Raw genomic sequence first — 22,935 nt, 5'->3', positions numbered from 1 at the left:
GGCTAAGGGGGTTCGCTGGCAAAAGGGGGGTTCGCTGAAAAAGGGGGGTTCGCCCGAACCCCTAAAAACCCCCCTGGCTACGGGCCTGCATTGTCGGTCGTTTTCAACCTTTTCTTGAATACATGAAATAGATTCTTACCAGAGATTTATTAGGGCTGATATTTTTGTAATACTTTGCTGTGATCCTCATCGGCAAGAATGATCAGAACGTTTATCAACAAACGTCAATGAAGTATGTAGGACTGTAATGCTTAATTCAGAGTTTGCAAATTCGTGGAGTTCTCTCTTGTTAAATACTGGCAGTGTTCCCCCAGCGATCGCATAAACATCTCTCTCAGAAATCAAGATTACCGCACGCAAAAAAAAAAAAAAAATATTCGGGACAAAGTTTGTGCATATTTAACAAATTTTACTGTACTAGTAACACCCATTTTTACCGATTATACATTATTATACTCAGGGCTGATTATACTTCGTTATAAAGTAGCCAACTATACTGCTGACGAAACCTTCTGAAATAAACATACGATATATTCAAAAATAAACTACAATAGTGACTTGTCAGGCGTTTTACTAAAGTTTTAAACAAATTTATAATTAATTGATTGGATATTTGTCCTAATCCATTCCAATAACACAAAAATCAAAATTAGGAATTTGTAATGACTGGTGTAACAAGACAAACTATTCCGGCTGTGCTGACCTGGATAAACCATGAAGCGACTTGTTTCAATTCCAAAACTGAGAATACATCGAAGGTAATGGAAGCTTGAGATTATGGCTCCTCCCTTACGTACTCATGGTGCCAACACCACTTTTGGTTTGCCTGGATATCATTTGATTGTCATAAACAATATGATTAATATGTGTGGTTTCTCATTTATTGAAATTAATAATTAGGCTATAATGTTTGCCTACAGTTGTATGAAATTGTATAAACAATATAATGAGAAATTTGTCAAACATATACAGCAATTTGCACAAATTTCTCGTTGAAGTGTTGGTACAAAGTACTCCAATATTAGTCCGAGATATAACCATATAACCGAGATATGATATTATACTCCGAACTAACAGATACCCACAACAAGTAATCACAAATGGTAAATACCGTAAAACCTCGATCAGAAGTCCCATGGGCTTAATCTCGAGAGGAAGCGCCCACCTCATCGACCCCTACCCCAACTTCACCTTCGCAGCCCCCCCCCCAACTTCAAGACTTCTAGATACGCCACTTCTAAAAAAAGAAGTTTGTCCAAGGGTCCTGAAAAAAGAAGCCCAGCTTCTATTCGAGTTTTACGGTACTGTACCGTACAAAAAAACAGCAACGTAAGTTTCATACATTCACATAGTTGATAAGATTGATATTTAAAGGCCTATCAAGTCAGCCGTGCAATAATTACCCGAAATAATAAAACATTATACACAATTGTCAAATCTCGATTCAGAACACATAGTGTTGTCAAACGCAATACTTAGCCTAAATTATAAAAGTGCATCTGAATTAATTATACATTTTTCACATGCAAGTATAAAGTTCATAACGAAATTTTTTATAATGTGAAAATACCTATAACATATTTAAAATAAAATTTCTGTAAAAACAATATGAGTTTACGAAATAATCTACAAGTAAAGTTTTCTTTACATTGCTAAGTAAATAGTAAATAGTATTTAATTATTTAATTATATTTATTCGAAAAGACGGCATACTATAATAGTGTTAATAAAAAGTCTAAGTACTATATAGCGGTGCCTTAAATAAAGCGCTTGAGGCGATATTACCACGGGCCGTTGGATTCATAAATTAACAAACACAAATACTATATTAAGGAAAAATTATGACTTAAATGATTCTACAGTAAACTATTAATTAGGTGCTGGCAGCACCAGCTAATAATTGAATGATTTGTATGTATTGTTCCCAGAATTTGCCACAGTGACTTGTCGAATGCGGTTTGGGATGAGCGACAGACCCATTGGATAGTTCAATCCATCCTCTCGCTTGTCGATCCTCTTCACAAACTTACCATGACTATCAAAAAGCTGCAGCTTGTGAGTACTAGCCACAATGATGTTGCCATCGCGATCGACGACAACACCCTCTGGGCCCCAGACGCGACCATCTCCCTGGCCACCCTCCACAAGAACTTTCAAGACGTTCCCCTCACTGTCGAATAATTGGACTCTATGGTTACCCCAGTCAGAGATTATCACGTGACTTTCTCTTGTCAATGCGCAGTATCTTGGATACTTAAGATGACCGACGGCACTTCCTTCAGATCCAAACCTTCCAAGAAGTCTGCCATCTAGGCTGAACTTCACGAAGCAATGAGCATCTCTGTCGACAACGAACACGCATCCACTAGCTTCATCAGCAACTGTACCAAGAGGCCAGACAAGGTCATCCTTACCGAACCATCGCTTTGGGGTTCCGTCTGGGCTGCATATTATAACTTCCTTGTTACTTAAGTCGGCTACTGCGAGGAGACCGTGGCTACTTAGTGGGCTAATATTTGAAACGCGTATTCCTTGTGTAAGACTAATCTTGTTTCGGAATCCACCGGCTTTGTCGTATTCTAGTATCTGGTTGGTGTCATTGCATGCTAAAACATCGCCAAATTTATTGACCATTATACCTCGGACCTTATATGTTGCATTGACCCAATGGGTGGAAAGATTAACAGTGCCGACTATACCTTCTTGCTCTGCTGTAACTAGGACAGGTGATCCTTTGATTGGCCGCCCGTATATGTTAACTTCCAACATCCAGTTCCCTTCATCAGCGCATTCACCACGAATGTCATACTCTCCATCTCTTCTGTCTGTAATTGTCACGGAAATAGTTTTCCCAGATTTGTTCTTCAAAACGGCAGTTACTCTCGCACCACCCTCCGTGACCTTTTTTGCACCTGATAAATCAGTGGTTGTGACTGTGACGGTGAAAGCTTGTCGTCTGGTGACGAAGATTCGATCTCTGATGTCTTTGATTTGCAGCTGCATTGACTCTTCTCTAAACGCAGCGATAACCCCAAGACTTTTCTTGTTCAATAGAGTCAATGGTTCCTCGTCTGGAACGAAATCTAGAAAACCATTTTCGTATGGTTCAAGGGGAGGAAGATTTTTCGTCTTGTGTTCCAGTCGTTTAGACGCTTCTTCGCTCGACACCAAAGCAGCTGCCTTGTCTGGACATGTTGACAGTGTATCAGTGAACTCCATGATGTTTGTAAGCCTGACCAAAGCAAGTTCTAACTCTTCCACCTGTGCATCAATTGCTCGATCTTTCGTGGTGTAGGTAGATTCCAAATTCTGCTTAAGAATTTGACCACATTGCTTAGCTAAGTGGTGCATATGATTTTCATGTTCTTGAATCTTTTTCAAGCAAAGGCCGCGGTCGTTTTTCAACTTTAACTTCATTGCTGCTAGTCGGTCAATAGCGTCCTCAAGGTTCGTCCTAGCATCCTTAGATCTTGACCTCAAACCAACTACTTTCGAACTGAACTCAGTAAACGCGTCATCTATGTTACGCAATCTGTGGGTTTCACCCTTGTGTGTAACAACAGTGCACTCAGTACAAACAGGAACGCGACAGTAGTCGCAAAAGAATTTCAGTGGCAGCGTCTTATGTGTTGGACACGGTGAAGGTTTGACGAGCAGACGCTCTCTGGAAGGCTGTTGTTTGTATTCTTCTAATGGCAAGAGTATATGATCTCTGGTGACTGGTAACCGACGATGCATCTGCATGCAACCTGTGCAAAGGAACTCCTTACAATCTTTGCAGTTGTATTCGGCGTCTCTTTCGCACACGACACACTTGGCTTCTTCTTCCTTCTCAAGACCAGCCACCATGCTTAGAAGACTCACGATGCAGCTGTTTTCTTCTATTTCCTCAAGGCCTGCGTCTGGGATTGGATAGTGCTCCCTACAGACAGGGCATGAGGAGTTCCCCGTCTTGCTCACCCACTGCTCGAGACATTCAAGACAGTAAGAATGAAAACATGGTAAACTTTTTGGTTGTCTGAATCGTTCTTGGCACAAGACACATTGAATTGCCCTCTCTTCTATTCCAGCTATCGTTTGAAGCTTAGCTGGAATGGAGTTTATGGTCGCCATCGTCATCTAAAAATAAACATTCTCTCAGTAAGTTTGATTAAAAATAAAAAATACATTTACTGATAATGTTTGTGCTTAGGTAAAATCATGATTGGATCGTAAGAGAACTACCGTTATGTACATATGCCTACTGGCTTTCAATCAACTTTAATTGATTTTATAGAAAAAGTTTTTTAATCAGCAAAATGTTCACTGATTTACTTTTTTAACTTCTAGTGTTAATGGCGCATGTGGAGGAAGAACAGCGATGGATGCATAACAAAATTAGCACTTCAAAGTGTTGATGAATCTTCCGCTAAGCATGCCGCCCGCCCCTTGAATATTGTTGGTAAGTCCCACAAAATGACGGCGTAAACTTTCATGTATGTGGGACATGCGCGTATTACTGGTTATGTTTTGATTGGTCAGTTAGGTTTCATTGACACTCCAGAAGGTTTAATTGAGTTTTGAGGGTTTTCTCAGATTTTTCCATTTTCATACAGATTATTATTAAACAAAATTGTGAACATGTTATAACTTCAGTGTGAAGGTACGATTTACCAACCTTTGACATTTGAATCGTGTGTGTCAGTAAATCTTCTCACATTTAAAACGGCTCCTGAAAACGAAATGGAATATCATATCATATTGATACTTCAAATGCATGTAATGTAACACACTACTTAAAAAGTAGTCATTAAAGCAACTGTTGTTCAACTTCCGTCAAACTTTATAAATAAACCCCCACCTTTATAATCTAATTTGTATCTAGTACAATATATCGACCGATATAGGAATGTGATTCAAAAATAGACGAAGCACTGTGGATCAGGTCGTATCAGACAGTGCTCCCTTTCAACAAACTAAACGATGTGTAGCCAACAAGAACCAGATTTATTGTTGACTTAATACCTGTAAAGACTCTTGAACTTGTTCTTTAAAAGAGCGCTTCAAAAGAAACGGATCATAATCGTAAAAATTGTTGTTTAGTTATATCAATGCACTAAAACTATAGCCAATGGTCGAATGAAATTTTACAAAAGTAGACAACAGTTTACTTCAAAAGTTGAAAACTCAATTGAAATCTGAGAGAAATTTTGACGCGTTATGTAGACACCTATTTTGAACGACAAATCGGTCTGCGAAGTGTTAAACATGACTATAATACTACAGGTCATAAGGATTATGAGGTGACACTATTAATAGAAAACAGATAGATATTAGGCATAACCGTATCTGTTTTCTAGAAATAAACTATAAATATTAAATTACAATGGTCTAAATTATTGTAAATGAATGTAAGCAAAGTAAAAGAATAGGCTAGGCCTAATTGTTGGATGGTGAAATTACGTCTTAACATTGCACACTTAAAAGGTAGGACTGGTTGTACTACATCGTAACCTTCCCGCACACCCCAGGCGTGCGTCGACATGATTTCACATAAAAAACACATGACATTAACAATTAAACGAGTATTCGCGTTTTTTTTTTTTTCAATTATTAGGCCTAGGCCTATCACAATTTTTCATGCCACACCTCGATAATCGTAAGTAGTGGCGGTAACGTTTATCATTAAGTGGAGTAAAGATTTTAAAAATTAATGATTACCTAAATATATATTACTGATTTAGTTATTTTTTCACTTACCTTCGTTATATTATGGTGCTAATAATGAGCAAGTTTACAATTTGCCAGGACCAAAAGTCTGCTACTAACTCAGAAAGACTTACTCCGGCACTAACTTTGAATAAGGACGCGTTCGAGGTTCAGCTATCAAAAGAAAGATAATCTACTCAATCTTAGTTCCGCCAAGTTTTCGAATCAACATAAGAAAAGGATTTGTGCAAAAGTATTGAAATTGGTCTTTATTACAGAAACACGCGATGAATAATTATGCTACAATACAATGGTTAGTCGAAAGTTGACCCGAAAAAATAACGATTCACTCATCCTTCCTGCAAAAATAGGCAAGGCCTATATGAATGATATAATATACTGCTGCTGAGGATGAAGATGACGGTGTTTAAAACAATTAAAATAACAGTATCACTTCATATAATAGTGAGCTCTCCGCCCCGTGCCAACGCAGGCCGTGAACGATTCCCTTATTTTTTGTTGTGCTCAGAGGGTAAGTTCAAGCATAGAGACTATTTTCTCTATGGTTCAAGGGAAAAACAATTGAATTTCCTTGTGACCTTTTCTTCCCAAAAGTTAATCATTTCTTTCTTAGATTATTATGCACTACCGTATTCCATTTAATTTTATGATGATCCCGTCCTTATTTACGTAATCTTGATAAGAGACAGGGATTATTTGCTGAGGTAATTGAACTTAGACACACACTTCGCAACGGACATTTTTACTATCAACTGGGGTGGGGGCAGTTTTACGGGGTGTGGCCACTGGTTTATTTATTTGTAAATTGGAATTCGGATTTTTACTGGGGATAATTTTAGGCAACTGGTTTAAAAACCTTTTTTTCAATCGGGGCATTTTTAGCGGGGTCATGGATACCTGGGTCATCATTTTTTGCCGCATGGTAGGCCTAAATAGCATGCGAGTATTGGCGAAAGAAAAATGCTTTTAGTCCTTGTTAGTAATCCTGTAGCCTTTTCTTGAATATTCATTTTTTTTCATGGGGAAAACCCACTCACAACAATAGGCCTAAGGCCTACATTATAGCGCATAAATGGATAAAAAAAAAACAACTTAATTTTCCATTAAACAATGCAACACATAAAATTTAGATTTTACTGATTTCCGGAATCTTTATTAAAAAAAAAATATTTTGGAAATATTATTACGTAATTATGTCGTCATGAGTCAGGTGTGTGTAGTATAGAGTGAATGTTCTGCGCAACCTCAGTGCATCACACTCCGGTAGTACTCTGTACTGTCAACATACATTGTTCACCTAAGCTGGTGTTATCAAAGCCGAGAAAACAACTTGAAATGGAATCGCCTTTTATGGTAGTCGCTGACGTGTTTCCCCATGTTTTTCTTTTGTGTGTGTGCGCAACGACAACAAGAGAAACACGATGGCTGATCAGGAGCTGAGCAAACTGCCACACCAAGAAATCAAACAAGAAATGGAAAATGGTAGTGTGAACGGGGCTCAGCAAGAGGAACGGGGAACTGTTATTTGGAACTATGTTCTTACCAACAGACTCATTGAGTTATGGCAAGAAAAGCCATACTTATATGATGTAAACTCGCTTTATTATAAAGACAAACATATGAAGGCAAAAGCTTTAGAAGAAATAGCAAACAAGATGGGAGTTACAGGTAAGCTAAAGCTTGTCCAGGTTCCATCACATTGACTGTCGTGGCGTGTGATAAAGATGCCGGGCTTAGGGCCGATAGGCCTATCTCTAGGCATAGGCTGGTAGTGCGTGTGGTGCATACAGTACAATGTGCGCTTTCCTCTTTCCTAGGCCTCGTCTAATAAAACCTAGCCTAGCCTTGGCCCAGGTATTTTTTAGGCTTGACCTTCAGCCTAGCTAGGGATAGGCCTACATACAGGTCAAACAGGCCAGTACTAGCTAGGCCTAGGCCTAGACTACCTTATCACACCAATTGACTGTACTTTGAGTGTCCTATTTGACTTATTGTTTAACTTCTTGACTTACTATTTAATTTCTATTGGACATTTTGTTGGAATACCTAGGCTATAGAAAGTCACATAGTATTATTCGCTAGGCCTAGGCCTTACAACAAGTCTAGGCCTAGACCTATATCCATTATACGATTTTACCACCATTACCATTGTAAGGCCTATCTAGGCCTTGTCCTTAGGACCGATTTTATAATTTAAAAAAAATTAACTTTCTTAGGCCTAGCTATGGGCTGAGCCTACCCTAGGCTAGACCTTTGTTTTTTCTCCTGAAAAACCTAAAAAAAAAAAACAAAAACAAAAACTGTCATTGTATTTGCAGTGGAAGATGTCAAAGCAAAGATCAAAGGAGTAAGGAGCCAGTTTGTACGAGAAAAGAAACGTCTTCGGGACTGTGCGGATGAAGATCCACGACCAAGATGGCCACACTATTCAAAATTGTTGTTTCTGGAGAACTTTATTGTTGCCAAGCCACCGACCTCAACCTCAAAGGTCATAATTTTTTCCAACCATTCCATTCTTACATTAGGGAGCTTTCGATTTGTGCAACAACGCGACGCTAGAACGGAATCACTCATGCATGACTGTCCTAACCGGCATCCTACGTTCTCTGCATACGTAGATTTAGCCGAATTGCATTCCAGAATCTGCTCGACGGGGTGACCTTAACGTTCTCGCATGCTCAGATGACTTTTAGTGACGTAATTACGTTCTACGTCCTACCGTCGTCGTCCAATTGAAAGCTCCTCATTAATATTCACACTATTTATAGATTCAAGACTTCTATATTTTGTCATATTTTTGTGTTGTTTTCCTAGAATTGTGCAATAACCACACCCACAATAAATATATTCCATTCATCAATATGTAACACTAAACATTTCCAAAATAATAACAACGAAAAAAACCATTTGGGGACCTGGTGGCTAGAGTGTGGCATCTGCATTGGTCTGTACACCTTTGAGCTTTTTGGATATTTACTGAGTTCTTTCTTCGTTCGTACATGCTATTATGTACAAGTGGCCAGCAGCTGTTTCACGTTCAGTAATTACCTGTATGAGAAAATTGTTATGCAAGTATGAGATGTTATTAACTATGTGGGGGTGATTTAACCTACCTTTTCTTTGTACTGGGAGTGAATAAATTTAAATAAAAAATTGATCATGTGTTTTAGAGATCTACACGAATATTAAAATCATCAAAATAAATCAGTTGTACTGTATTGTACAGTCATTTGTATCTTATTGTTTTTGCCTGTGATAACCTCTTCACAATAACATTTTAGTAATGTGATCAATTCTAAAATGTTTTGTCTTACACTACAGAGAGACCACAGTGAAGAAGATAAAGACTGGATGGATTATGAGGATCTACCGCATGATTACTTTGGCAATAAGGAATATCAAACACAACCAGAACCAGTAGTACATGCAGACGAATTTCCCGAGCCGCCTGTACACCAGCCTGCCCCGCCCGCCCCGCCGGTATCGCCATATTCCATCTCCCCACGCCTTGCAAAACGTTTCAAGAAGAAAACAGACGAGGATGCAATTGTTCGTCGGTATCTTTCCTTAATTGACAAAGTAGACAAAGTAAATGGGAACAAGCAGGAAGTACAGACTAAAACGGATGACGATGATGAAATATTTGGAAAGTATATTGCAACAGAATTACGAACCATTCCAGATCCTCACGTGAAACGCTCAGTTAAACTCCAGATCCATCAGGCAATCTTCAAGGCACATTCCTCGCTACAATTACCAAACATACCTCACGTCGTCATGCATTCATCGCTACCGACCCAACGGAAACGACGCAAGAATTACTCGGCAGTGAATCATGATGACGGCCGGCATGAGCCGATTTATTTTCCAATGAACGATGATGATCCAGCATCAACGTCCACTTCAGTTCCATCCTTGTCAGCTGATAGAGGGAGTCCGTCTGTACTTGCATCCGTAAGGAACGGAGAAGTTGAATGATTTAGAATCGGAACCTAAAGCTGTACTCACACTATAAAGTTTTCTGTCATAAGTATGTATTTATTCAAATAAACGCCCAGGAGATTTATTGTTGAGACAGGTGTTCGAGGAAGCGTTTATTCGTAGCAGGCATTTATTTGAGGGATGCCTTTTTTGTGTATAAAATGGATACAATTTACTTAAATAAATGCCCTTCAGTTTGACTCAAAAAGTGGAACTAGAGCACATAATGACCGTTAAAATGTATTATTGCTTAATCGTAGACTTATTGATCCCAACCAGGTTGGGAAAAAATGTAATTCTACTGAACATCATTACAGTAGAATGTGTTAACGAATGATGTTGCTTCCATTAGATTTATAGTCATTTAGGGGCGTTCGATTGAGGAAAAAAATAAACGCCACAGGGTTATCCAAATGAAGCGCTAGAAGGGATGTTTTTTTCGAATGGTGGGGGGGGGCGTTCAAAGCGGGGTGTTTATTTGAATAAATACAGTATGTGTGATTTGCATATCTTGATGTCATAACACACCCATTGTAAATCACAAAAAGTGTATAGTGTAAACAGAGCTTAACTCTCTATACCATAAAATTGCATTGTAAATAAGATGCATCACAATAATTTTTTTTAATGGGAACGATGTTTAATTGGTAATTAAAATATTAATCATGAATTATGTAATGCAAATACACGCAATGCCTTTTCCAGGTTGTTTACTTCTTTGCACTTAAGTGATCTATTTAATATTGTTTTATTTTCAAACTTGCAGCATTGGTGATACCAACTGTTCTACAAAGGTGTAATATAAATTTAGGAAACAATTAATTGGAATGCTGACATACACTGTATTGGCCAAGCATCAACAAAGAATCCATCTCGCTTTATGTAAGAATTTTACATAAAATCGTTGAAAGACCGTCTAAATATCGTCTTTGAAAACGATATAGCGTTATCGTGCACATCACAGTTTTAATGAAATCGTGTTGGCCAACACAGTGCGAGTCCATCTTGACAGTTTGTACTATAGTCTGCTGAAATAGATGTTATATTTTTAAATTGTATTTATACACAAAATAATTAATACTAAGTTGATCAGTACCTATTTTACACAATGTTATTAGTGTAGGTAGTGCGAAAGAGTGTAATTGCGTATTTATGTTTATAATTTATTATGTATAGAAAGGAAATAATTTATTGATCTTAAATTTTGTGAAAATTAAAAGTTATATCTGGTAACAGATCATTAAAATGAATCATTTTAATTAATTTTAATTTAAAGTACAGTAAATTTTAGTGGTGTGTATTCATTTAAATTAGCAAAAGTAATTTGATGCTTACTGCTGTACCAATCAATGTGTTTGATAAAGCTGAACAAATTTTTATGAAATTGAGTACTTTAGGTGTACTACTGTCACTTAAATTTAGCGCTGCTCTTTAGAGCTTGCTTAGTGCTGTAATCTATTTGCTAATAATAATCAGGGACAAACTTTCAACACTAATTAAACCTTAGTTGATCTGCAAATTGGAGAATAAATAGAAAACAAGTTTTAATACAACTCATTCACCTCTGTTTACTTATTATCCAATTAAGATTTAAATTTTAATATTTGTATTAAACATTAAATAACATCAGTTTATGGGCAAATAAAAAAAAATTAAAAACAAAGCATCTGAGGCGTGTTGTGGCAAAAATTGAAATTCAAGTTATTGGTATTTTCAGAATCTGAGTATGTGATCTTTAAAATTTGACATTATCTCTTAAGAGTCAAGATAAACATGATTTTGAGTAATTGCCTTTTCAAAGTTATTTGTGCATACATTGTTTAATATAATTAACTATCAAAATAACTTTAAATAAAAGATTTGTTGACCATTTCCGGAACTAATACTTTGATCTATTGTGAAAAACAAATTCGGATTTTTAGGCAATATTTTGAGCTCCCACCATGTTTTATAGCTCATTTACTGAATACTGGCCTGTGCGACGACTTAACCATTTCGCTACAACGTGCCTCATCTATTCTTACGATGTTTTATTAGGTTGGATTTAGTCCATCGTCACCTTGCGAATGTAGATCAACTGACCATATTTTACTCAAAATAATTAGTGTTTTTATTTGTTTAGCATCACAATGTGGCCTTCATATACTGTAGAACTAAATTACATTGCACTTACAGCTTGTGTAACTAACACTAACTGTAGCCATGGTAATGAAAAGAAAATAAGGTTTATAATTAGGGGAATGCTGCCCTCTGTAGAATAAAGCAACTCCAAAGATGCACATTTTCTACACATTAATATCTTTGTTCTATGTTCAGTTAGTAAATAAGTTATCCAAAAGGGCACTGTAAACTAGTATTTAATCATATTTTTTAGGAATATTTTTTTTTTATTCAAATAGGAAAAAAAATGTAATTTATTGAGAATAATGACTGAAAAAATTATATTTAGTTGGATATTACAGTATAGATACATTTTGTTGACTGGTCTGACATACAGTATGCATAAATATGTCAATTATTGGATAATGAAACAGTGAATAGGAAAGTGATTTTACTATTACAGCAGGAAGGTATTTCAATTACGTTTAATGTCTGCATATAAATTATGTTTAATTGGCAATGAATATTGCCCTATAATTTAAAAATCTAATCTACTTTTATTTGTCTTTTTAGCTATCACAGACAGCTGGGTTTTAAAAATTCAGCTTATTGCTTGTTTTAATGTTAACATCCTCAGTCGGCTAAGCTGGAGGTAGCGCTGTGTGTGCGCTGAACCGTGGAGATCTCTAGGTCCCCGGTTCAATACCGATCGCTGCTGTTCTTGTGTTTCAGCTGGAGGGCTGAAATACAAGTTACAATAGCGCACCGTCTTTCGGATGAGACGTTTAAGCCGTTGGTCCCGTGTGCATTATGGCCCATGTGCACGTTAAAGAACGCAGTACACTCTTCGGAAAAAGAGTAGGGGATTGTCACCTGGTGTACTGTCCAATCACCCCCAGAAGGACCCCACTGGAAAGAAGTCTTTTTCTAGACTTACGTAGGTTATCCTTGGTGTTTCCACCGAATAAATCCATCCATAATAAAACTAAATCTTTGTACAAAATACAATATACAGAATGATCTCCCCAGTTACAAAAAAAGTACAACAGTTTTTTAAAAATAAAAGAATATTTTTTAGTGGTACTTTTACAATATGATACTTTTGGTGTTGATTTTACAGAAAAAATTGTCTTTCTTACTATGTACATTACTGACTCCTGTGAAATTCCATAACTAGTGTCTATATATATGTTATTTATTTAAAAAAATTTTGAATAAAAATATACGAGAACACTATGTCGTTTTGTTGAGCTCAAAAATTATTTTTGTGGCTTAGTTTAGATGGCCTTTTTTAGGTAGATTTTGGTTTATAATATACCACATTCAAACACCCCAGGGCATTTATTGTTGAGAAGAGTTTTAAAGGAGGAGGGGGCATGGGGTGTTTATTTGAATAAATATGGTATGTGTGCTTTATTTTTATTTAATTATTACTAGTTGGAAACCTGGCTGTGGTATTTTGGCTTGTGCTCTCAACGTACTCTCCACCCAGAAACATAAATGCGTACCGGCTTAAGCTGGGAAGATAAACAGAGACTATGGAACCTCCGACTTCTCCGTAACTATTAGAAAAAACAGTAGTGTTGTTTAATGTGGGTGGGATGTGTTGATGGTGAAATGAGACGGGGAGCCAAACGCTTACCCAGTAAGCTCTTTTCTACATTCTGGTGCGAGATATAAGGGATGAAGTGTCCATTTCATGTCTATTATTGCCGCGAGACCTCACATATTTCCTAAAGACCTGCCCAGACTATCAAACTGTATTTGACAAACACATGTGACAGGCCTAAATATGGTCATGATGACATCACATCACGACCTCATGATATAATATGGGCACATCATAACTACATGGGCATACAACAGTTTTTTGTTGAAGAAAATTTGATATAGCCTTGACAGAATTCAAGAACATTAGCTTGGTTTTAAATGGGAAGTCTTATGACTAAATAATGCTATGCTATGTCACATACACGTTTGACGCGAGACTCACGCATTCTATGTCTGTCTCACGCTCTTGCGCTTAAGGACCAAAATCTCGCGCATAAATGTAATAATGCCTATAACAAAAAAATATATGTATAATTTCTAGTTCTCTTGCTAAATATTCATCATCTAATGTAGTTAGAGTAGGATTGGTTTTGTTGCTATACATTCGAACACAAATAAATGGTGCACCTACACAAGGGTTAAGTTAGTTTGGCTTTCTCTTTTCAATCTGGACAGCAGAAATGAGCATTCTGCAGAAAAAATGTGTGATTCCTTACAGATTTTCAGTTGTAAATACAATCATAAAGTAGCAAAGTATGCATTTCTGGGTTTCTAGGGAAAAACGTGGAAGGGGGAGGGCCATGCCCCAGACTCCCCCCTTGGGGAGAGGTTTTAGAACAAAAGTCTCATGCCTGCAATTTAGTCCAAATTGACATGTATTATGTCATAATGTACTTTAAGTTTAATAAAAATAAAATAAGTCTATGAATTCAGCATTAAAATAAAAATCTTTATTTTCAACAATTTTGTTTTTAAACAACGTGGCTTTAAGATACAGTAGACTTCTTTGATGACCTTGCATCATTCTTTGAAGAATAGCTTAAGAATAATAACTTAAGAAGTCCATACAATCGATTCTAAAGCCAGACACTCACTGCATCGTAGGACCGTTGGCCAACAAATCCAACTCTGGTCCTTGTGAGCATTAGATGGTGGTTGTCGGTGGCAGTCTGATCTGATCATCATTAAAAACGATCCATTGCGCGCGCGTTGTTGCTTTTCCATAGAATCGCAGTGAGTGCCCGCCTTAATAAAAACACTGGCAACATTTATGAATACAGCTCTCTTGTAGTTTCAACTAGTCATAACAATGTCAAAGGTCATGTCTAATAAGCAAACAGGCTTATTATAGAGCATGTATGGAATAAAAAAGGCAAAATATTTATGGACCTTTCTGCTAATCTCCCCCCCCCCCACCTTAAAAAAATGGTTTGAAAATCCCACAAAACGATGGTGTAAAAACATACGCAAACATACATTTGTGGGGCAACTTGTGTTTTGTGACACACAAGCCTTTTTCTTGGACCTGTTCTGATTGGTCAGTTGTTCTGATTGGTCAGTTGTTCAGGTCTATCCTGTTTGCAAACATACATGATGTGTATGACAAATTGTTCTGCAAATGAGTTACAGTTACTAAGAAATATCACATTTTGTATAGGTTAGAGAATAAACCCTGGTTTAACTTCATGTCATTGACACAAGTCAAATTTAAAATTCAATGATTAGGCCTACCTCAGAGCCTATTTTCAGCAGTACAGTACATGCTAAATAGTAATATAATACTTGGAATTTCCATACAGCAATTATATCCCTAAGATATTTACCTGAAATACTGGTCTATGGTTTACCGGGATTTGAAAAACGATATATACAGTAGTTAAATTAGGACATTCTTTATATAAAAAGCTGTACATAAAATAATACTTGGGATGTCTACAGAATATCAACTAATTATAATACTGTACCTAGCCTTTGATGACCTGGTCTATAAAAGGGTTTTCAACATTCTCTCTGGATTGTTTCCTCCCTCCACCCCACCCCCACACACTCTTGCTCCCATTTCCCTTTATCTAACACATATCTCTCTCACTTCTTATTCTGCTGAATAACTTATTTACATTATGTTTACATAGAATATCATATTTACAAATCTTGAAGGATAATCAAACAGATAGAACAAAGAATTTATTAAATGAATGACAATATTCCTCAAACAGTTTTTATGCAATTTATATACAATTTATATACATATTGAAAGATTGTCTGTACATCGAAACAACTTAATATAGTGTGTACATAAGTGAGGTATCGCATCCTTACAAAACTGATAACAAATACGTTAACAAAAAAAAAGGGGGGGGGGGCACATGAATCATTTGAGCATGATATTCAGCGATGATAAGGAAAAAACGGTGTGAAGTATTTGTTATTGTTTTTGTATTGTTCTGAAGTCTCTGTAATATATACTGTAAAACCTCGTAATTAAAGCCCTAGGCTTCTTTTTTTTTTTTTTTTTTTTTTGCGAATTATGGATGGGCTTCTTTTCGAGGGGGGGCTTCTTTTCAAAATAAATGTTATAAATTTTCGGAATTTGTACTATAAAAAAAAAATAGATAAGGCCACTGTTTTACGGTATACCAGCACCATCATAACCAAAGCCTATTTTACACACTCTTCCTGAATTTTCTCATTCTTGGCTAACAAGACTTTATCATTCTAGTTGAAAAGGGGGTTAAGATGTCCGGCAAAGGCTCTGAAAATTTCCGGCACAGGTCAGTGGGGTTTAGAAGCAAAGCCCTGCCTCTGACGAAACTCTGTCAATTCAGCCATTCTAACATGTTCTAAAAAGTATAACAGCCAACCTTTTTTATCAAATGAATCATGGCTAACTGGGGGCTAGAAAACTCCCTTTCTAACTGGTGCTGTTACTGATCATTACAGCATACAAGCAACAATAACCAGGCCTGACATCCAATGTATCAATATCTGTCATGTATGAGCTAATAATAATCTCAAAATTGCGAACATAATATTCTTTTTAAAATTTTTTGCTCAGAAAATGGGAGATATTCAGGAGACGGAGCCACTGAAATGATCCGTAGTTCCCCGACCTTTGATTTTTAGCAAACAGAAACGTATAATCTCCCGCATGTAACATGTTACAACAATGTTTGCTTGCACAATTCAATGCTTCTAGTATCCGATGACCACAGACATTATGGTGATAAATCTCTCCTTTTTTAACATAGATTTAATTACTAAATCTTTTTCATGAATGGGATATTGCTTGTCAAATGTTTTTGCTTCCTTGATCTGCATCACGATTGCGAAACAAAGCTTTGCATTTACTTACTGCTTACCGCATAAATGCTATGATAAAGCTTCTTTGCCTGCCTGTTTTCTTCACTACATAGCTAAAGCTTAGCTTAGCTAAGCTTTCGTCATATCTGTCATAAAGGTGGAGCCTTTACCACAGGCTAACAGTATCCATGAATTGCTTCTGAGCATAGAGGAAAATATCAGACTGCCCACTCATGAGTAGCTCACACATCTGACCTGCATCATGGTTTACCTAGTTTAGCAGAAAGCTAGATAACCTCTATTACCAGATTACTTTAATCAGTCAACCTATATTAGCAGCATGCTAGAATCAGGTGACCTGCTGTTAGCAGTATGCCAAGTGACCTCTCTTTGGAGTATGCTAAAATCAGGTGACATGTGACTTTCTAGCATCTCTACAAGAGGTGACCTCTTTTTATATATGCTAGAATTAGGTAACTTTTGTTGTGTACCACCATGTTTCTATCACTATGATAGGTGACCTCTGTTAGCAGTATGCTAAAATCAGGTGGGAACGCACCTTTCTAGCATCTTTTTAAGATGCCCCAACAACTTTGAATTCAAATATCAGTCTAAATCTGTCCATGAATTCATGTTTCATTTAGTTCCCTGAGATGCCATGAATATAAAGTTCGCTTGTCCGTTTGCGTAAGACTCCATCGCGTGGGAGCCGACACTTGGGATCTTCACCTTGACACCTGTAATTCCTGGCATACTTTTTGTATTTGTCACTGAAACCAAAAATAGTAACACAAATAATTACTGTACTTTAAGTAGTAGTACTTGGATGAATATTGTATTGGCAGTAAAGACTATTAAATATTAATAGCATCCTAAAATGTCAAAAATTTGTCAATACCTGCCAAGTGCCTTTTCAAGACTGCTATTGCAACTAATACCAGTACCAATAGCTAGGCCAAATAGTAGTAAATTAACTCATTCCAGTAGGCCTAGTTGTAAGCCTAAACAAAGATTGACTCACATAGAAGTAATCCTAATCTTATATAGATATTAATGGTCTGAGAATGTGCATGGTTTTTTTTTTTGTTTATAAAGAAACGGTACTTGTCTGCAGTGAATGGCATATGAGAAGGGCAGAAAAGCCAGAAGAAAGAAAGAACACAGGAAGGAAAAAAGGAAGAATGAGAAGGAAATGTGACAACAATTTATCGGTTGAAATATCTTCGGAAAGCAGAATTGTTGCAACTTTCTTTTTTTATCCAAGTGTTAAATGGGTATTAGTTTTCTGCTTATTTCCATGCATACAAAAAGTACACTGACATGGAAAAAAAATAATCAGATATGAGAAAAAAAAAAATATATATATGAGACATATATTTTAAGTTGTATATTTAAGATGGTAAAGTGTATCAATAGGTCTTACCTGACTGTACTGGTGGAATTTGTTTGAATAAACTTAAGCCATTTGGTGTGGATAACCGCCTCATTACTCCAACAGGTGTGTCAGTCTGGAAAAAAATAAGGAAAATCTAATCCTATTATATGTCTTTGCTTCTTTGTGTATAATAGACAATTCTGTTGTTTTTTTTTTTCTCTTTTTTATGTGTAAAAATTTCTGATCGTTGTAACACTTTTGGTCCCCAACTACAATATACTTGTAAATTGCATGCATCCCTGTGCATGCCACTTTTTTGCGCTTAAAAAGAAGTTATATGTCGATGTATTTTCGTTTATTCTGATTTAAATACTTTTATTTATATACAATTTTAAAAATGCATTCATGTTTTAATAATTAAAAAGATTGTTCATAATGATTTCATCACTCAAAATAGCGTTAATAAAACAGTGTTCACGTTTGAGAGATGCTACTGAATATGTTTGTTCTTCCTAACATTCCTTAATTAGTAAAGTGTACAAAAATGAGGTATAAATTGATTTGTATCTGTCATGAATTATATTACTGGATTGCACCATTATTTTTGAGTGGCAGCTAATAGTTGTTCTGTTACAGATACACCCTGCTAAAAAATTATGAAAGTAAATTAAGACCTATACATAGTAACATTCTTTACCCTAAAAGTATGTGGGGTGTTTGGTCTACTGGACTTCTCCTTGGCCCGTCGATTCTGCTCCTCTTGCATGTTGTGCACTGCACTGGATATCCTGCTACCTCGAGACCTTTGTGGCTGCAAAGGCAGAAGAAAAAGTTAAATAATATACCTTGAGACCTTTGTGGCTGTAAAGGCAGAAGAAAAAGTTAAATAATATACTGTATACTTCAATTATAGATATACATTATATATCACGGTTTATTTAGTATGTTAGAATGCTTTCGTGACATGATGTACAAGTCGATTCTTTGGTAACACAATGGACATGGATTAATCAACATTCTTAACAATTTTAATTGTATTTTGCTGTGTGTAATGATAAGTAGATGGTCACTTGACTCCATGAAGACAAATACTACAATAGTAAAAACATGCAAACACCATGAATTTGTGGGAAATGGGTTAGTTTCCAAGCGTGTCCTGCTTACTCGCAGGAGTACAGGAGACAGTGTCGAGTTTAGGATGTCTACTGTGACCCACAAGAGACTTGGGTGAGCGTATGAGTGTGAAATAAGTAAAAGAACACTTACAAACCCTCCTTGCCTGATGTTGTCCTTCTGTGGTTGAACTTCATTCTGTATTGGTGGCAGCATTGCATTCTTGCTCCACGGCACAGACGGTGACGGTATGCGTTGAGGTGGTGACCCTAGACGCTCTGCTGTGTTAGGATTATTACTGTGGGGAAGAGAATTAAAATATTGGTTATGCCTATGGTGTAAATTTAACTTCCCAATTACTAACTCTAGATTTTACGAACATGATTTACGGCGACGACATCATTACGAATAATCTTTTTTAACTACAAAAACATTCAAAATTGTATTTAAAAGTCTCCAAAAATAATATAAAATGTTTACATAAGCTAAGAATGAAAATGTGTAAACCAATAAATTGATATAAACTTCCTTTAAAGCAAGAAAATATCAATCGTTTTCAGTCGAGATATATTCAATTTTGAGCTGTGCATGCTTGTTCAGGAAGCTACTGTACAGATGTGTACAGTAGGAAGAGAGAATCTCACTTTTTGTTCATTGGGGGCGCTATTCCAACTAATTCGTGATCGTTTTCAAGAAAATAAAACACTCGTTTTTGCAATTAATTGTCATTTTTTCATTCAGATATCACTTCAAATGAATACTTCATAGTGAGTACAGATAATTTTGGCTTTTGTACAATATTATTTTGTTAAAGAAAACAGTAAAATCCAAGTCGCTCCCATGAAAAGGCTTAGGCCTACCTAGTCCTGTATACTATTTACATAGGATAGGCTTAGGAGATGCTATGAAAATTGAGCTCTCTGAATTTTCTTTATTAAGAACTCTGTTTGGACAGAGGGGTAAGTAATTGAGATGATACTGTATAAAAATAATAATTATTCCCTTGGATACCGAATTGACTTACAGTTTTTTACCCTGGACGTAGTCTTCCATATGTAGCTGGGATGATGGTATCTTCGGAGAATCAATCGGTTTTAACCTGTATCTTATCCTTGCGGATGGCGATCTTAGATGACTACTACCCACTCGACGGTGAATTTCAGATAACGGACGGTTATATGTCACATCATCGCTATATAAAGACAAGATAATAAGGATTCAGTGGTAACCCGTGAATTGGAATGTGTAACACCCATAGCAAACATTACAACATTTGTAACATGTACATATCTAAGAAGCTTGTTCAAAGGCACCACAAATTAAGGAACTATAAACTGAAACTAGATTGAAATTTGTCATCGACAAATTTTAGGTGTTACGCATGATCCAATGGTTTTCCTCAGCGAGAAAATTAATAAATTCCCAAAATGGCCTGAAATGTGTTTTAAATTGGTCAAAAAGTGATCTTGAGAATTTAAAAATAAATGCACACATACGCGCATGTCATGACGCGCGCGCAGACGGTAATTGCACATGAAGTTGGCCGTTGATATGAAGTATACTTGTGTCAGTGTTCTAAACCAGTCTGCCGCCCTCTGGGGGGGTCGATTTATGATAAATCATTTCACAAAGATTTAAAGGAAAATATGAGGGGGGAGGGGGGGTGGTGAGAAAAAAACATTCATTTTGACAATAATGACATCATCAAAATAAAAATGGAAGGTACAATTATGAAAGAAAATATGCCTCAAATATAATATACTGAAACTTAGGAGACGATCGATCAAGGATAAGCGACATATGCCCAAATCCGTATAAAAATGTATACTTCATATAGATAAAAATTCAGTTTTTAAAAATTCAGATGGCAATGTGATTTTTTATGATATTTTATGAGACATGTACTACATTCTTAATTTTTCCTCCTCTAAATATTTCATGTTACTAATTTATTTATATTTAAAAAAATGGCCAATAAAACACACTTAGATGATTTGTACATGCACAACTTCAGTATGTCACCAAATATCTGGTAGAATTTTTATAATTTTTTATGAAGACTTACATTAATACTGATTGAGGGCGGTCTCTTCCATCAATAGCACGATTATGAATAACTTTACTTTTGATTGTCATAAGGTCATCAAGTCCTGTTATAAGGCCAAACGCACTAGGTGTGCTAAACGAGGGAGTACCAGCTCTTGTCTAGAAAAAAGACACATAAAATTGATATTATGAAATAATATTTCTGTTTATTAGTTAGCATAATATCATCTTTATACCATCACCACTGTGAGATTAAAAGTACTATTGAATAAAGCAAAGGTTTAAGCGAAAAATATTTCTGGTTTTCACACTTACTGATGATGAGCCAAATTTGATATTTGCATGATCGACCAATCGCGAGACAGGAGCCATAGGGTATGGACTTATCATTTTGTCAAAGGTTGGCACTACAGTGTTCAAAGTTGAACCTCGTGACTCTAAATCGTGTGACAGTCCATTTAAAATTTTATCTGAAATATCAAATTTAAAACAGATGTTGATGTTAATGCATTATATCATATTAATATTGTATTTATGTAATCATCTAGTATCTAGTTATATTTATCTATCTAAATACATTATCCATTTATGTATAAATGTATAAACACTGGCATAACATTATGGAAAGACAATAGGTACATGGTAGTTGAGTGGATTCAGGGGCGGATCCAGAGATGTCCAAAAGGGGGGGCCGAAATGAGGCCGAAATTTGGGCCGATCGAGACAACAATGTCCTACAGGGTCCGGGGGCATTTCCCCGCAAAATTTTGTGTTCTAGACACCCGAAAATAACATTTGTGGCAAAGAAAAGCCAAACCAGTCACTCGTCGCAAATCGTGTTTCAGAGAAAATGGCCAAAACATGCTGGGACGTCAAATTTTTAAAAATCTATTTTATTGCACTAAATTAACCTTTATATATCTACACATCATTCTATGCTGTTATTTTCGACATTTTCAATTTTAAAACAATATTTTTTAAGGATTTAAAGATAGTTTCTGCATGAGAAATGCCTGAAATCATAAACTTTGATGGTTAATTTCTCATATATTGTTCTTTAAACAGCTGTGTGGTTAAACGCTTGTAACTTCATAAAGAAATGTCCGATTTGAATGATATTTTTACCATTTTATAGCTATTATTTTACTCTTTAACACTGTATTAATAACTCAAAATCGATTTTTGCGACGAGTGACTGGTTTGGCTTGTCCTTGCCACATTTGAGGCATTCTAGGCTATCATTTTTTTCTTTTTCTTTCTTTTTTTCTTCTTTTTTTAACTCCCAAAAAGGGGGGGGGGCCAGGGGCCCCCTAAATCCGCCCCTGGTCAAGTACCACCCCTGGGATTACCCAAATAAGAGCAAAGTGACATAGTTGTCCTAAGCCCATACATCAAGTAAAATGTTTTTCTGACCATTTTTTTAGAGAGGTAATTTATCCAACATTTATTATTATTTGTACCATATTATGAAAAACAAAATATTTCAAACTATCTGTTTCATGTAATTACTTAAAAGAAATTTGTAACATGTTTTATTACCATTTCCTAATTCTACATTCTTCTTCACCAGTTTCCTTAGCCAGACTACAACATTACACCATAGATTGTCGAATACTTGTAACGTTATAGCATTCTGAACTGAGCTGTTTGGCGTTATCGGAGGATAGCCCTCACGCCGTTTCCTTACTAAATGCTGACTGTACACATTATCTTCATCTCTGTGGAAAATATGTAAAAGAAAAAAAACAATAACCATAAAC

At 36.2% G+C, this 22,935-nt stretch overlaps 3 protein-coding genes across 4 annotated transcripts in view; 1 reads left to right on the top strand and 2 right to left on the bottom strand.

The window, feature by feature from the left end:
- Positions 1–1,052: 1,052 nt before the first annotated feature.
- LOC117122871 (tripartite motif-containing protein 2-like) lies at positions 1,053–5,879 on the bottom strand. Its single transcript, XM_033268634.1, has 3 exons — positions 5,740–5,879; positions 4,658–4,711; positions 1,053–4,119 (listed from the first exon to the last, which is right to left on the bottom strand). Exons 2-3 carry the CDS (start codon positions 4,664–4,666, stop codon positions 1,894–1,896), a joined length of 2,235 nt encoding a protein of 744 aa, XP_033124525.1. The 5' UTR covers positions 4,667–4,711; positions 5,740–5,879; the 3' UTR covers positions 1,053–1,893.
- Positions 5,880–6,974: 1,095 nt separating this feature from the next.
- Positions 6,975–11,377, top strand: LOC117122848. Its single transcript, XM_033268602.1, has 3 exons — positions 6,975–7,377; positions 8,028–8,197; positions 9,031–11,377. The coding sequence occupies exons 1-3, from the start codon at positions 7,131–7,133 to the stop codon at positions 9,685–9,687; spliced, it is 1,074 nt and encodes a 357-aa protein (XP_033124493.1). The 5' UTR covers positions 6,975–7,130; the 3' UTR covers positions 9,688–11,377.
- Positions 11,378–14,269: 2,892 nt separating this feature from the next.
- Positions 14,270–22,935, bottom strand: part of LOC117122844 (protein FAM149A-like) — a 31,837-nt gene continuing 23,171 nt past the window's right edge. For both annotated transcript variants that reach the window (XM_033268595.1, XM_033268596.1), the window contains exons 6-13: positions 22,715–22,893; positions 21,491–21,645; positions 21,195–21,334; positions 20,154–20,321; positions 19,283–19,427; positions 18,714–18,827; positions 18,065–18,149; positions 14,270–17,411 (exon numbers count right to left, since the gene is read on the bottom strand). In XM_033268595.1, coding sequence (XP_033124486.1) covers positions 17,278–17,411; positions 18,065–18,149; positions 18,714–18,827; positions 19,283–19,427; positions 20,154–20,321; positions 21,195–21,334; positions 21,491–21,645; positions 22,715–22,893 — 1,120 coding nt within the window. In that variant the 3' untranslated portion in view covers positions 14,270–17,277. The remainder of the gene's footprint in view (positions 17,412–18,064; positions 18,150–18,713; positions 18,828–19,282; positions 19,428–20,153; positions 20,322–21,194; positions 21,335–21,490; positions 21,646–22,714; positions 22,894–22,935) is intronic.

Source organism: Anneissia japonica, unplaced genomic scaffold (genome assembly GCF_011630105.1).
Source record: "Anneissia japonica isolate Jap-2015-1 unplaced genomic scaffold, ASM1163010v1 scaffold287711_len853857_cov187, whole genome shotgun sequence".
In the NCBI taxonomy this organism is placed as follows: domain Eukaryota; kingdom Metazoa; phylum Echinodermata; class Crinoidea; order Comatulida; family Comatulidae; genus Anneissia; species Anneissia japonica.
The sequence above is the reverse complement of the archived record's forward strand: the minus strand, read 5'-3'. Positions and strand labels throughout refer to the sequence as shown.